Genomic DNA, 13855 nt, shown 5'->3' with positions numbered 1-13855 from the left:
GAACACTGTTCCATTGACATGCTTCCCGGCCGACTACAGTATGGTAGCCTTCAAGTCTAATGTAAACAAGTTCTTGTTGAACTGTCCCTTTAAATAATCAAAATTCTACCCAACTTACACCATTAAGGATTACTACACTACCAACTTATGTTCCTTAATCCTTATCCTTGAGTGGCCTTTGGGCCTTGATAAGGTGTGACTCCTGTAAAAAAAAAAAGACATACCTAAAAAGATTTTTGTAAGTTGAAAAAGAAAATCAGTTTGTGATACCTATTTTTCAGTGAAAAATTTGTGATTCAATTTGTATTGAAAATTACTTTCATGTTGAGAAATGATATAAAAAACTGTGTTTGTCAGTAAATATAATATCTACCAGATAAAAAAATGTTTATTATTCTTAGTACAGTTCAATCATTAGATTTAATTTCTAATCTTTTCTAAGATAATCATGTATTTTTTTAAAGGTTTCAGGCTATTGTTCTCATCTTAGTTATTTAGTGCTTGTCCAAAATCACCTCTCCCTGATAAAAAAAACATAAATAAAAAAAAAATTTGTATGATGTACATAATTGCGAGGGAACGAATGTATCGTACACTAAAAATCAGGTAAATTGATCAAGTAGTTTTATTGTTAAATAAGAAAATAAAATTTTATCGCTAAATGACAAGAGTCAATCTCGCAACACTATCTTGAAAACAGTCTGAAACAACAAGAGAGATAACTCCAAATAATTTAAACTTTTGTGAGATTTTAGAAAGCCATTCTTAACATGGGGAAGGGTGGTATTGGAAAAACTGAATCATTTAAAAATGGTTTTCTTTAAAAAAAAATAAATAAAACTACTGGATCAATTTACATGATTTTGGGTGTACAATATTTTCTTTCTGTCATGTTTTTTTTTTTTGTTTATTTTTAATTAGGAATCACCCTTTATCAAAGCCTGAAGGCTACTCGAGGATAAGGGTTAACGTTCCAAGGTGAGCAGTTCTTAGAAAGAAGCTTTGTTCATGGAATCTGTGATTAGATTTAGGTATAGATAGATTTTGGGGGAAATCGTATATAGTGGTTGTAGCTAGTAGAGTGTTTTTTTTTTGTGATAGTTTGGCAAAGGGGGTATCATAGATTGGAGTTCAGTTGGACACTTGCCACGAAAATAATGATAGAGCAGAGACAGGGTCGTAATGTCTCTTCTGTGGGAAAGAGGTTGCAGAGAAGAGAAAAGGGGCATTAGGTCTTGAATCAAGTTTTGAACTCTATTTAGGCTGGAAAGGGTGCATACATCATACAGATTTTCTTTTTATGTATTGTTTTCATGAAGGAGTAGTTCTGAACAAGTACTTATTGTTTTCTATTCAGCATTCAGATATCTTTTGTCATAATCAAGAAAATTTCAGGAATTGCAAACAGAATCAGTCATTTAATTCACTGGAGTAGAAAACCCTCATTCTGTATTCTTCGTCTTTTTAATATCATGTATGTTTTTTTTTTTGTTTTATTTTACAAAGGGGTTACCACATATAAAGACCCGGAGGCCACTTGAGTATAAGGCTTAATGTGTGTAGCGTAGTAATTGTTTGTGGCAGAAATTTGGTATAATCAGATTATTTATTTAATTTCATTTTAAGTTCTCTTATCAGGGAAGGAACTCACAAGTTCTAGGTAGAATTCACTCTAGGCACTAATTGAGAGATATTTTAAAGTGGACATGACCTGAAGATTTTTTGTTTTTTGTCCAGAACTCTCCCTACATTAAAGAACAAAAATAAAGAAAAATCTGTACGATGTTCGTACCCCATAACAAAACAAAAATATCACGTAATTTTATTTATTAATATGAAAAGCAAATTTTATGAATAACAGAAAAATGGCTGCCTTGTCAGCCATTTTGAAAAAAATAAAAAATACAAATTCAATAAATCAAATTTGTGAGATTTATTTTGTAATCTCTACGAATTCCCTATAAATGTTTAAAAATAATTCTCTTTATAAAAATAAAACTACTTGATCAATTGACATAATTTTTGGAATATGATATTTTGGGCTTCCTCACAGAGATATACATTACAGACTTTTTTTTAATTTTTGTTTTTTTAATATAAGAATTTTGGACAAAGATTGAGTTTTTTTATTTTTTGCAAATATCTCTTTAGTGTTGTTCTTCTGCAGATGTGCACGATTGATTTTGCAGGTGAAGGAGTAAAAAACAAACTGCACAGAATCAAAACATTTCAATATAAACATACCCATTTGCCAAACTTTCACAAAAACACTCAACTAGCTACAACCACTATATATGATTTCCCCCACTCTCAATCTGAGCCTAAATGTAAATACAGATTCCATGAACAAAGTTTCTTTCCAAGAACTACTCACCTTGGAACATTGTTCCACTGGTCTACTTCCCACTTGAATACAATATGGTAGCCTCCAAATCCACTGTAAACAATTTCTTGTTGAGCCATCCCCATAAATATTCAAATTCTATCCAATTTACACCATTAACGATCACTACACTACCACCTTACATTCATTAACCCTTATCCTCGAGTGGCCTTCAAATCAAATCAAAAAAGACAACTAACCTTGCGATTCAAAGAAATACGGTACTTTAAGAGTAGCTAAATATTTCTTCAGAGGGCTCGGATCATAAGCCGGAGTTTGTGGATCCACTGTGACTGCTCCAATTTCAAATTGGACGCCCTATAAAAGAATAAAAATACATTTAGACAAAAGATGATAAAACAATTCATTTATTTTAATTGTTTTTCCCTCAAACTTCTAAATAGAGCAAATTGGCAGTACAAGAATTAAGTTTTTTTGTTTTTTTTCTTACAGGCCAAAACAATACAAGTTTCATCTATTTCATGATATAAACCTTTTCTGGTTATTTAATGTTGAAACATGATATTTATGGTAAACTTTTCATCTATATATCAATAGGATAGCGTGCGTGTTATTTATTTTGTGTGTCATGCTTGCATCCGAGTGACTATCGTTTAATTGTTATGGACTTCCATTTCTTTTAATAAATAATTTTACCAAGAATTCTTCATTAGCTTTGGTTTCGATTATAGCTGAAAGAACTCAAGTTATATATATATATATATATATATATATAAGTTTTGGTTTCGATTCAAGCTGATGCACCCAAGTTATATGGATATATTTTTTAATTTTTGAAATCGTAACTTTATAATATACTAGCGAGGGGTACCCGGCGTTGCCCGGGTGTTTGGAGGTGTGTGTGGTTTTGGGTAAATCAAAACTCCGGGGGGGGGGGGGTAGAATAAAAAAATGTTTTGGTAGGTAAGTATGAGGATCGAACCCGAACCCTTCAGGCAAAATTGGAAATTAAAGTGTGAAAAAAAAAAAAAAGCGTGCGATGTTAACCATTGCACCACTGCGACATAGTAACGGAAACACGTTTGAATTTATTTAATTACTTAAATTGGCAGGTGCTCGTTTTAATGACTTAATGAGGTCAACTTTGACTGCGGGATAGCATTTCATTTACTGCGGGAAAGTTGTTTTTTTTCCCCCAAGATGTTGGGGGTAGGGGGAAACGACTTCCCTTGTCCAAATTGAATAGCAATTGTCTTCTGATATAAGGAAATAATATTTCCACATTGATCAAAGCTGATTGCTTTTGTACATGTCGCCGCTCGCGACCAGAAAAATACCGCCAGAATTAGTGTTGCTTTTATTATAGGAAAAAGCTTAATCCACATGCGGCGAGCGAAAACTATTGAATATTTATCTTCCCGAAGTCGAGCAAATTAAATAGACAGGCGAGCTCCGTTGTTAACTCGTAGATATCACGATTTACATGTGATATAAAAAGTTTTAAGAAGTTGCGAGGCGACCAACCGCTTCTCTGAAAAAAGCCTTTCTTGGACATACACAAAAAGCGAACATACATACATACACACATTTTCGCTTTTATATATATAGACTAGTGAGGGGTACCTGGCGTTGCCCGAGTGTTTGGAGGTGTGTGTGAAAACTCCGGGGGGGGGGGTAAAATAATAAAAAAAATGTTTTGGTAGGTAAGTATGAGGATCGAACCCGAACCCTTGAGGCAAAGTTGTAAATTAAAGTGTGAAAAAAAAAAAAAAGAGTACGACGGTTTTAACCATTGGGCCACCATGAGATGCTAACGGAAACATGTTTGAATTTATTTAATTACTTGGATTTGGCAGGTGCACGTTTTAATGACTTAATGAGTTCAAGTTTGACTGCGGGATAGTATTTCATTTACTGCAGGAACGCTTTTTTATTTTTATTTTCCCAAGATGTTATAGGAAAAAGACTAACCCACATGCGGCGAGCGACAAATGTTGAATATTTACCTTCCCGAAGTCGAGCAAATTAAATAGACAGGCAAGCTTCGTTGTTAACTCTGAGATATTACGATTTATATGTGATATAAAAAGTTTTAAAAAGTTGTGAACCGACCGACCGCTTCTCTGTAAAAAGCCTTTTGTGGACATACAGAAAAAGCGAACACACATACATTTTCACTTTTATATTTATAGATAAAAATCGATAGAACATTAACCCTATAATAATATATATGAAATCTACAAGAATTAAAATATCATATTTAAGTGTGCTTTATGACCGGGCTTTACTAAAAGATTAAAAGGTGGGAGGGAGGAGTCAGGTTTCCATGGCGACCCCCTTACAAGCAAAAGGATAATTAAAGAATTTCAAGTTCCTATGATTTATAGCCTAAGTGGACAGATGTATTTGATATTAGTATTTTGAGAAAAAAAATCAAATTGAAGGAAATTTGAGATATTTGCAAAAAAAAAACAAAAAAAAAAAATGCTGTTGCTATGTAGAGGACTAGTGAAATGTTATCGTTACCTTACTCTGAGCATAAAACTGATATTGATGGATGACATGCAGCATTGATAGAGAATCCTTCCCACCTGACAAACACAGAAGCACACGGTCGCCATCTTTGATCATTTTAAAGTCAGTAATTGCCTGTAACAAAAAACAAAATAAAATCATTATGATAATAATCAATCAATTAGTGCATTAAAAGAAACTACATAGATGAATCAAATCAAATTTGCATAAAGTTTATAACAGTTTGTGAAAGTTTATAATGATTATGAAAACAGAAACAAGGAATTATATATATATATATATATATATAATAATATTATGAAAAAAAATTATAATTTTCGACCGATCCTTCACTTTCACTACACCGATGAAGACTGAAGGATCGGTCGAAAATATGTACTTGTAAAAAAAGTTTAATTTTTTTTCATATTATTTTGTATTCCTGCATGTCACCAATAGAAAACGAATAAAGAAAAGTTATAAGCTTTTATACTTTTCGTGTTCTTTTTTATACATTTCCATTCATATATACATATATATATATATATATATAATAGACTACCCGTGACCCGTTGGGTCAGTATGTTATATTAACTATGGAATTCATGTATGAGTGTGACACTTGTGACGTAAAGAAAATAGTTTTTGTGACATAACAGAAACATTTCTATATTTAAAATGAAAGTATATTAAAATGAAAAACGAATATAGATAGATTTCTATGAGTCATTCTGTTTATAATTGTTTATTTTTGAAAAAAAAAAACCCAAAAAACTTACAGCCATTGAATTATAAGTGGTTTGCCATACTTATAGGTAAATGTGCACTGAACAGATACCATAATACTTAAAGTTAAATTCAAATTTTGATATATCTTTTAATTTTAATGCGAAAAGAAACAAAAAAAATAATTGGGACGCTGAAAACATACACAGTAAAACAATGTTTTATTGTCGCGTTGATTATTTATTTGTAACGCAAATTAAAAAAACCGTATTTTCGGGGTTAATTATTTATGTTGGTAGTGTAGAAGAAAATGTATGAATGTTTTTTAAGAAAGATGTATTAAAACATGGAGAATAAATTTTAAAAAAACGAAGGCGGTGGGTAAATCGCCATTGTAAAATGCTCTTATGGTTGTCAATGGGTTAAAGTAGATTTATTTGTAAGAAAATTGCGTTAAAATAACTTAAACATAATATGGAAATGAACAATGTAAAAAAAAAAAAGCAGAAAGTTTTAACAATTGTTTATTTGGATTAATTAAATGCAAAAAAAAAAAAAAAAAAAAAATTGGGACCCTGAAAATATACATAATGTTTTATTGTCGCATTGATTATTTGTTTATGTACGCATGCGCAACCGGGAGTCGTAAACCGGATACTGGGTTACAACACCCGTTACAAGGTCATTTGAGTTTTATATATATATATATATTAGTGTTAGGATGATTAAAATCATTGATGTTACTCTAAATTTTCAATTCTGATTCTTTTAAACCTTCTAAATATTTAACTATAAAGTTGATTTTTTAGTTTTTTAATCTTCGGATTATAAAAACTAATGTGCATATATTTTTACAAATGTAAAAAATACATTTATGCATGCATATATAAATTTTAGTTTTTCTGGTAGTTTAAAATCAATAAATCATCTTATCATTACTATCAGCAATGTTTTTGGCATCATAAAATAGTCACAAATTTTTCTGATTCTGATAATGCTAACCCCAAATGTTCCAATTTTTCTGATTTCAGATTCTGATTAATACTCCCAACACTAATATATATATATATATATATATATATAAAAATCGTGTTTGTCCTTCGGAGTTGAAGATGACCATGACATCAGTGAGTAGAAGTATTGTTTTTGTGCTTCCGGAGATGACTTGTAAGGCCGATCCGGGCATGGAAGGCTCTCCCACAAGTTGGACAGTGGTGAGCAGGTGTTGTGGGGACAGAGCTTGTTGCTCTGGCTTTGCGGGTTGCACGCTTCTGTACTGCTTTGAGGGTTCTTTTCTCTTCAGCTGTTTCAGCTCCTTTGTTGATGAGGTGACGCCAGTGAGGTCTGTCTGATGCAAGCGATTCCCAGGACTCAGTACTGATGTTGAAGTCTTTGAGGGAGACTCTGAGGTTGTCTTTAAAGCATTTTCTTGGTGCTCCGACTGAACGTTTGCCTTGGCACAGCTCGCCATACAGGAGTTGTTTTGGGATTCTTTCATCTGGCATGCGGGAGACGTGATCTTCCCATCTCAGTTGGGTCTTTCGAATGGTAGTAGTTATGCTGGGAAGATTAGCACTTTTCAGGACCTCTGTATCAGGGACTTTGTCTTGCCATCTGATATGGAAGAGATTTCGGAGACATCTCAGGTGGAAGTGGTTCAACATTTAAAAAACAAAAACAAAAAAAAAAAATGTTGAAATAATAAATATATATATATATATATATATATATATATTTCATTGCCCGTATTCCTTTACTTTCTTTTAAAATTGATGAGTTCCTTTTCTTCTGATGAGTTAAAGGCGGAATAAATTCAAAAATCGACATAATAATTACACAAATGATTCTGCGCTACAAAACATGCTGTCAAGAATTGAACATTTCAACATAAATAAACGGTAAGATGGTCAACAGCTTTAAATTTGGAATATAGACTTTTGTCATTTATTTGTATATGCTCTGTAGTTACATTGAGCTTCATAAATTAAAAGATTGGTCTAAATAAAACGTATACATACTTTTCCATATATATATATATATATATATATATATATATTTTAGAGTAGGTCGATTTTGAAACTAAATAATCACATTTTAAGAAAATTGCAAAATCATGTCAAAAGTTATCACAAAAAATAATTTTCTTTAAAACTTTGTACTTATTTGAGCAATCCAACTTAAACGCCAAATAAATCAGAAATAAACATTTAAAAAAAAAAAAAAGAAATATTAAAATACCATGCGTGTCAACATACGTGACATGGTATCTCGTACATAACATGTCATCTGAGTTTTTGACTTCATATCGATGTTGAAAAGTAAGTCAAGCTCAGCAACATCTTACGGCATATCAACCTTTTCCAGCAACATCTTACGGCATATCAACCTTTTCCAGCAACAAATGCAACAAACAAATTCACAGACATTTACCAAACACTGTAAACTGGAATTCACAACGACCTTAACTATAGAAGTTACTCCAGCCAACCTGAATTAAGCTACAAAACTTATTCTTTGACGTTCAACGATCCAACTCTCCCATTGGTTACACCAATCATTTGAACTTTGGCACTTTCAACAGAACAGAATCATTTTTCCCACACACACTTGCGACCTTGCGCATCTAATCATGATAATGCGTTTCCTCGGAATGGAATATTCTCCTTGCAGGCTCACTTGCGACCATATGCAACTAATTTCGACCTACTGTGCAACCCACTTGCACACGCTTTCTCGACTCAGCAGCAAAATCACTCGCATTTAAAATTCACAACGGTTGTCCTGTGACCTTTCCACACAGTTGTACAGGCTTCAAACTCTTTGTTGATATCTTTTCCTCTCGCAACCTTTTTTCTTCTTAGCCTCCGGCTATCTGGTGGGGAGTATTATGGGCAGATATGTAACTCTGCTTTCACATTCTTCCTTTTAAATGTCTTCCTTTAAATATACCTTGGTAGATTGGTTGTATTAATTTGAGGTCGGAGTATAGAACACGTTTTATATCCTCTACAGATCGATAACCCCGATCTTTACCAACTCCCTTAGATACCAACAGAATTTACCTCCCTAAGATGCCAACAGGATTTCTTTAAATAATAGTTATTTTCCTTGATTCCAATAGGATTTTTAAAATATTCATAACTCAGTGTCTCAGAAATATAAAAATTAAATAATTATTTCCCTTGATTCCAACAGGATTTTTTAAATTCATAGCTCAGCATCCCAAAATATTAAAATAATAGGTTACTTCCGCTGATAAGTGCAATGATCAATTTAAAATCAAACCAGCAGTCCTAAGAGTTAGATGTATTTTCTTTCTTTTCCTTTGACAAGTGAGTATATCTCTGAAAATTCGGAAACTTTATCCCATCAACAACAACTGGATACAGCTATTCACCATCTCATCCATCCCATAGCCCTCGAGCCCCTGGAGGGGCATAGGCCATCTACAACTTTTGTAGATGCTTTTGTAGCGAGGAGTTCTTTTCACAGGGTGAGGGTGCTGGCCCCAGACCCAACCTTCCCAGAAGGTACATACAGCACCTAGCCTTCCAAAATGGTCACCCATCTGGTACTGGTCAGGCTCAACATTGCTTAACTTTGGTGATCTGGCGAGAATCGGTGTGTCAACGTGATTGTGCCGTACAACAGCTATTCACACCGGTAAATAAATATTTTAATTGAAAATTATTGAATATGCCAATACTATAAATTATTAATTTACCTATCCGGTATTCGATAATTGTCTCACTTTCTGCATTGTTAAGCCTTCAAACACATCTTTTAACCTACATACAATGTTTTAACATCATAATGCGTTATGTATTTTTACATTCTACATTTCTGATAACGGCCAGAGAATTTAATGGGCATTTAATTATCACTTGAATTGCAATGAATCAATTATACAATCATTTTTATATGTTTTAACTTTCTTAGATTAAACTTCTTGATTTTTTTCAATCTGGCAGAGTTAAAAAAAAAAATAAATAAAAAAAGGCCTCAAAAATGCAAATAATTCAAGAAAATTTATTCAAGTTAATTAAAGGAAATTTGATCAAACTTACCTTTACTACAGGTTTGAATATTTCCTTTGGGGGTGAAAACCAGAAACTGCCTCTCTTGGACTTTTTCAGCTCAGATTTCTTTGGTTTGGGCTTGAAAGGACACACAGAAGGAGTTGGATTGGCTGTCATCAAATCAATTTCTTTATCCCCAGAATCAACATCATTTGTTGAAATATTTGCAACTTTAACAAGCAGGTTACTTTGTGATTTAGAACTGCTGACATCTTCTAATGGGTTGGGATTGATTTTGTGGTTGTCTGAATCAGCATCTATGATTGGCTGAGATGCAGGGATAGGGTCATTATTTGCATCTAATTGAAGTTGTTGACTGTCCTGACTATGAACAGGAGAAGCAGAGTCCACTTTTCTGCTGTACTCCTCCAGCAATCTTTTATCCCAAACAATCTGGTTTCTCCTGGCTTGAGAATTTGATCTCAGAAGATAATTGTCAAACGCGTAATTGTTGCTTTTTGGGGGAACATTTTCCACGTTGCGAGATTCTTCTATAGATTTTATGCTGCATGAATGGTTTATAACTTTTAAGGGCGGTTTATCGAGTAAACTAGTCTGGAAACCTTTTTCTAGAAAATTTTGGATGGATTCTGAGAATCCCATTGTTTTTTCGGTTGGATCTAAAACTTTGGTAGAACTGCTGTTATTATTATTACTTTTATTATCGTGAGTGTTATCTTGTTTTGTTACATGGCTTATTTCTTGTGATAGACTTTGGAGAACTGAAGACGATTCTCTATTTATAAAAGACTTTGGTACAAATGGTAGAGATTCTGGAGGTAGATGAGGAGGTGAGTTGCCAGTTAAACAATTTTGTGCCTCTGATGGAAGTAGAAACCATCTTAAATGTTGTGTACCATCGGAAAACAACAACTGCTGATCAGGAAGAGGGTATTTCAACTGTAATTGGAAATAAATAATTATAAAAATACAAACTTATGTAGATGGAATACATAAGAATATTGAGTAAAAGTTTTGAGATATGATTATAAATAACTGCAGTTTTAGGGTTTTGGGATAAAACAACAATCAAATTAAAAATATATAATAATGTATCAAGCCAAACTGTTTAAAATATAACAATTTTTTATTTTTATTATATATTAGCGGGGGGGGGGGTACCTGGCGTTGCCCGGGTGTTTGTAGGTGTGTGTGTTTTTGGGTAAATGAAAACAAAAATCGTTGGTTGTTTTAAAAGAAAAAAAACGAAGCCTTGAAGATAATGAAGTGTGAAAAAAAAAATGTGCGACTTGGCAGGTGCCCGTTTTTGACGAGCTAATGACATCAAATTTGAGTGCGGGACAGTGTTTTATTTACCGTGAGTCTGTTCGCTTCTTTTAATGCACATGCGTCAATCGAAAATTGTTGAATATTTATCTTTTGAAAGTCGGGCAAATTAAATAGACAGGCGACCCGGTTGTTTACTCAAAGATATTATCAGTTAGGTGCACTATAAAAAGTATTAAGAAGTTGTGAGGCGACCGATCAGTTCTCGGAAAAAAGCCTTTCTTGGACGTACACGAAAACGCACGCACAAACATTTTTGCTTTTATACTTATAGATTTACTTATTTTTATAAAAGAATCCCTTCAATACAGTTTGAAAAAAATTGACTTATAATTTAAAATGAATTAAATATACTAATTTAAGAACTCGCACATGAAATACAAAGGATAAAAATAGAAGCAAAAATGATACCACTAATCTCTTGAAAATTTAACTCAAATGATGTTGAACTTTCAAAATCCATTTATCTCTATAAAAATCACTCGTTGAAATGGGATCAAAATCCAAATTAATTTCTATTGAGATTTAAAATAAAATGTTCATTTTTTTCTAAACTAACATATTCTAAAACTAAAGAAATTATTTTTAATGCTATGAACACATTTTTAATGCTATGAACACATATGAAGTTATAAAACTTTATAAAATTACTAAAATATATTAAATATCATAATTGTATATATATTTTATACAAAAATAAACCAAAAAAATGCTTGATCACTATAAACTGTCTTAATAGTATTTTGCCTGTATTTTGCTTTATAAATGTTAACTTCCCTTAAATTCCTGCTGGCCTAGGGTTAACGTTCCTTGCAAATGGAATCATAGCTAGGTTCGAATCCTTCAACCAGCAGAAATTGTCAGTTCGTCCACTAATGGTTGTAAAAGCATGAAACACTAGTCTTTGTAGGTATTAAAATAATTATATATGCATATAAATAATTAAAGATGTTCAAATATATTGATAAAATGGACTTAAAACAAATATTTTTTTAAAAAGTGCTCAATACAAGGTAGAGTTTTATAAATAATCTATAAATAGAAAAGCGAAAATGTATGTATGTGTGTTCGCTTTTTCTGTGTGTCTACAAAAGGCTTTTTTCAGAGAAGCGGTCACTCGCTTCACAACTTTTTAAAACTTTTTATATCACATATAAATCTTAATATCTCACAGTTAACAACAAAGCTTGCCTGTCTATTTAATTTGCTCGATTTCGGGAAGATAAATATTCAACATTTGTCACTCGCCGCATGTGGGTTAGTCTTTTTCCTATAACATCTAGGGGGAAAAAAAAAGTGTTCAGCAGTAAATGAAATCCCGCAGTCAAACTTGACTTCATTAACTCATTAAAACGGGCACCGGCTAAATCCAAGTAATTAAATAAATTCAAACGTGTTTCCGTTAGCATGTCGCGGTGGGGCAATGGTTAACGTCGCACGTTTTTTTTTCACACTTTAATTTACAACTTTGCCTCAAGGGTTCGGGTTTGATCCTCATACTTACTTTTTTTTTTTTCAACAACACACCCCCACCTCGGAGTTTCCACACACACAGCTCCAAACACCCGGGCAACGCCGGGTACCCCTCGCTAGTCTATAATATAAAAGCAAAAATGTGTGTGTGCATTCTTTTTGTATGTCTGGCAAAGGCTTTTTTGAGGGAAAAGCTTGTGGGGGGGAATCACTGTTTCTTAGAACTTTTTATATACTCCCTAGATTATAATATCTCTGATTTATGAAAGGAGGTCGTAAATATATTTTATTTCAGCGACTTTTATGTTACAAAATTTGCACTCCTCTGTGATTTCAGTTTCTCTATGGCGTGATGAAAACCACTCATTGATGTTTGTTTAACCACCTGCTTTTTTAAATGTTTAATTTTAGCTGTTATCACTTCCCTGCCCTTGTAGCATCGTGGTAAGTTGTCAGGCTATTCACTTCAAGGCTTCGGGTTCAAGCCTACCTCCCTACCAAAATTTTTTTTTGTTTTCTTTTAAACCTACAAAACACCCAGGCAATGCCAGGCACCCCTGCTAGTCTAATATAGAAAAAGCAAAATGAGCACACGCACTTGTGTATGTCCACAAAAGGCTTTTTGCGTTGGAGTTCTCACATCGGTTAGATTCCAGGAGAAGTTTTCTTATACTTCCTAGAATATAATTTCTCAGATTCACAAACGGACACGGTCTCTTTCATTTTTTTTTAACGAGTTTTAAAAATTCTCACCATCCCATCGTGTCGGCTGTTTGTATGTCTTTTTCGTATAAATAAAGCAAAACTATTCAAAAACAAACTCCCGGCCTTCGCCAGGGTAATTTCTGTTTTGTAATTGGTCTTTAGTCAATGTAGGGGAAACCCTTCATACTGAGACAATTACTATTTATTTGGATACTGCCAGAGTGCCCCCTTCTTTTTTTTTGGGGGGGGGGAGCTGGTTTCCTCCACATTTAAAACGACCTTCGTGGGAGGTTTAAAAGCAACACCATTTCTGCAAGACATCTTTTTGATTAACTACGTTTAATTTGAATGCTTTACACATTCAGTCGCGTCATGGAGTAGTGGTAAGACGTCAAATTTTTTTCACTTTCTTTTCCGCCTTTCTGTTGAAGGTTTGAGTCTGCCTGCTTAATTACCACTTTTTTTTTTTTACACCTTTAAACACCCGGGCAATGCCAGGCACTCAGACTAGTCTAATATATAAAAGGCAAAATGTGTGTGTGCGTATGTGTTTGTATGTCTGCTAAAAACTTTCTACACACACGACAGATCCTGACCAGATCGTTAATGTTTTCAAGCTCAATCTTTCGGACAACAAATATCAAAAACTTAGCCAAAAACATTAATTCCTTCACCCTCAACTGGGCAGCTTTTTTTACAAGAAGGGGTCGCTTTTTGCCTCAATCTT

General features: G+C 33.2%; 1 protein-coding gene across 2 annotated transcripts in view; it reads right to left on the bottom strand.

The window, feature by feature from the left end:
• The window catches only part of LOC145277128 (uncharacterized), a 91989-nt gene that overhangs the window by 10909 nt on the left and 67225 nt on the right, over positions 1-13855 (bottom strand). For both annotated transcript variants that reach the window (XM_080128771.1, XM_080128772.1), the window contains exons 18-20: positions 9652-10563; positions 4871-4993; positions 2584-2701 (exon numbers count right to left, since the gene is read on the bottom strand). In XM_080128771.1, coding sequence (XP_079984897.1) covers positions 2584-2701; positions 4871-4993; positions 9652-10563 — 1153 coding nt within the window. The remainder of the gene's footprint in view (positions 1-2583; positions 2702-4870; positions 4994-9651; positions 10564-13855) is intronic.

The sequence above is a fragment of the Euprymna scolopes genome, chromosome 1 (genome assembly GCF_053919585.1).
Source record: "Euprymna scolopes isolate OS-2025 chromosome 1, ASM5391958v1, whole genome shotgun sequence".
Taxonomy (NCBI): Eukaryota; Metazoa; Mollusca; class Cephalopoda; order Sepiida; family Sepiolidae; genus Euprymna; species Euprymna scolopes.
This window is presented reverse-complemented; position numbering and strand designations above follow the sequence as displayed.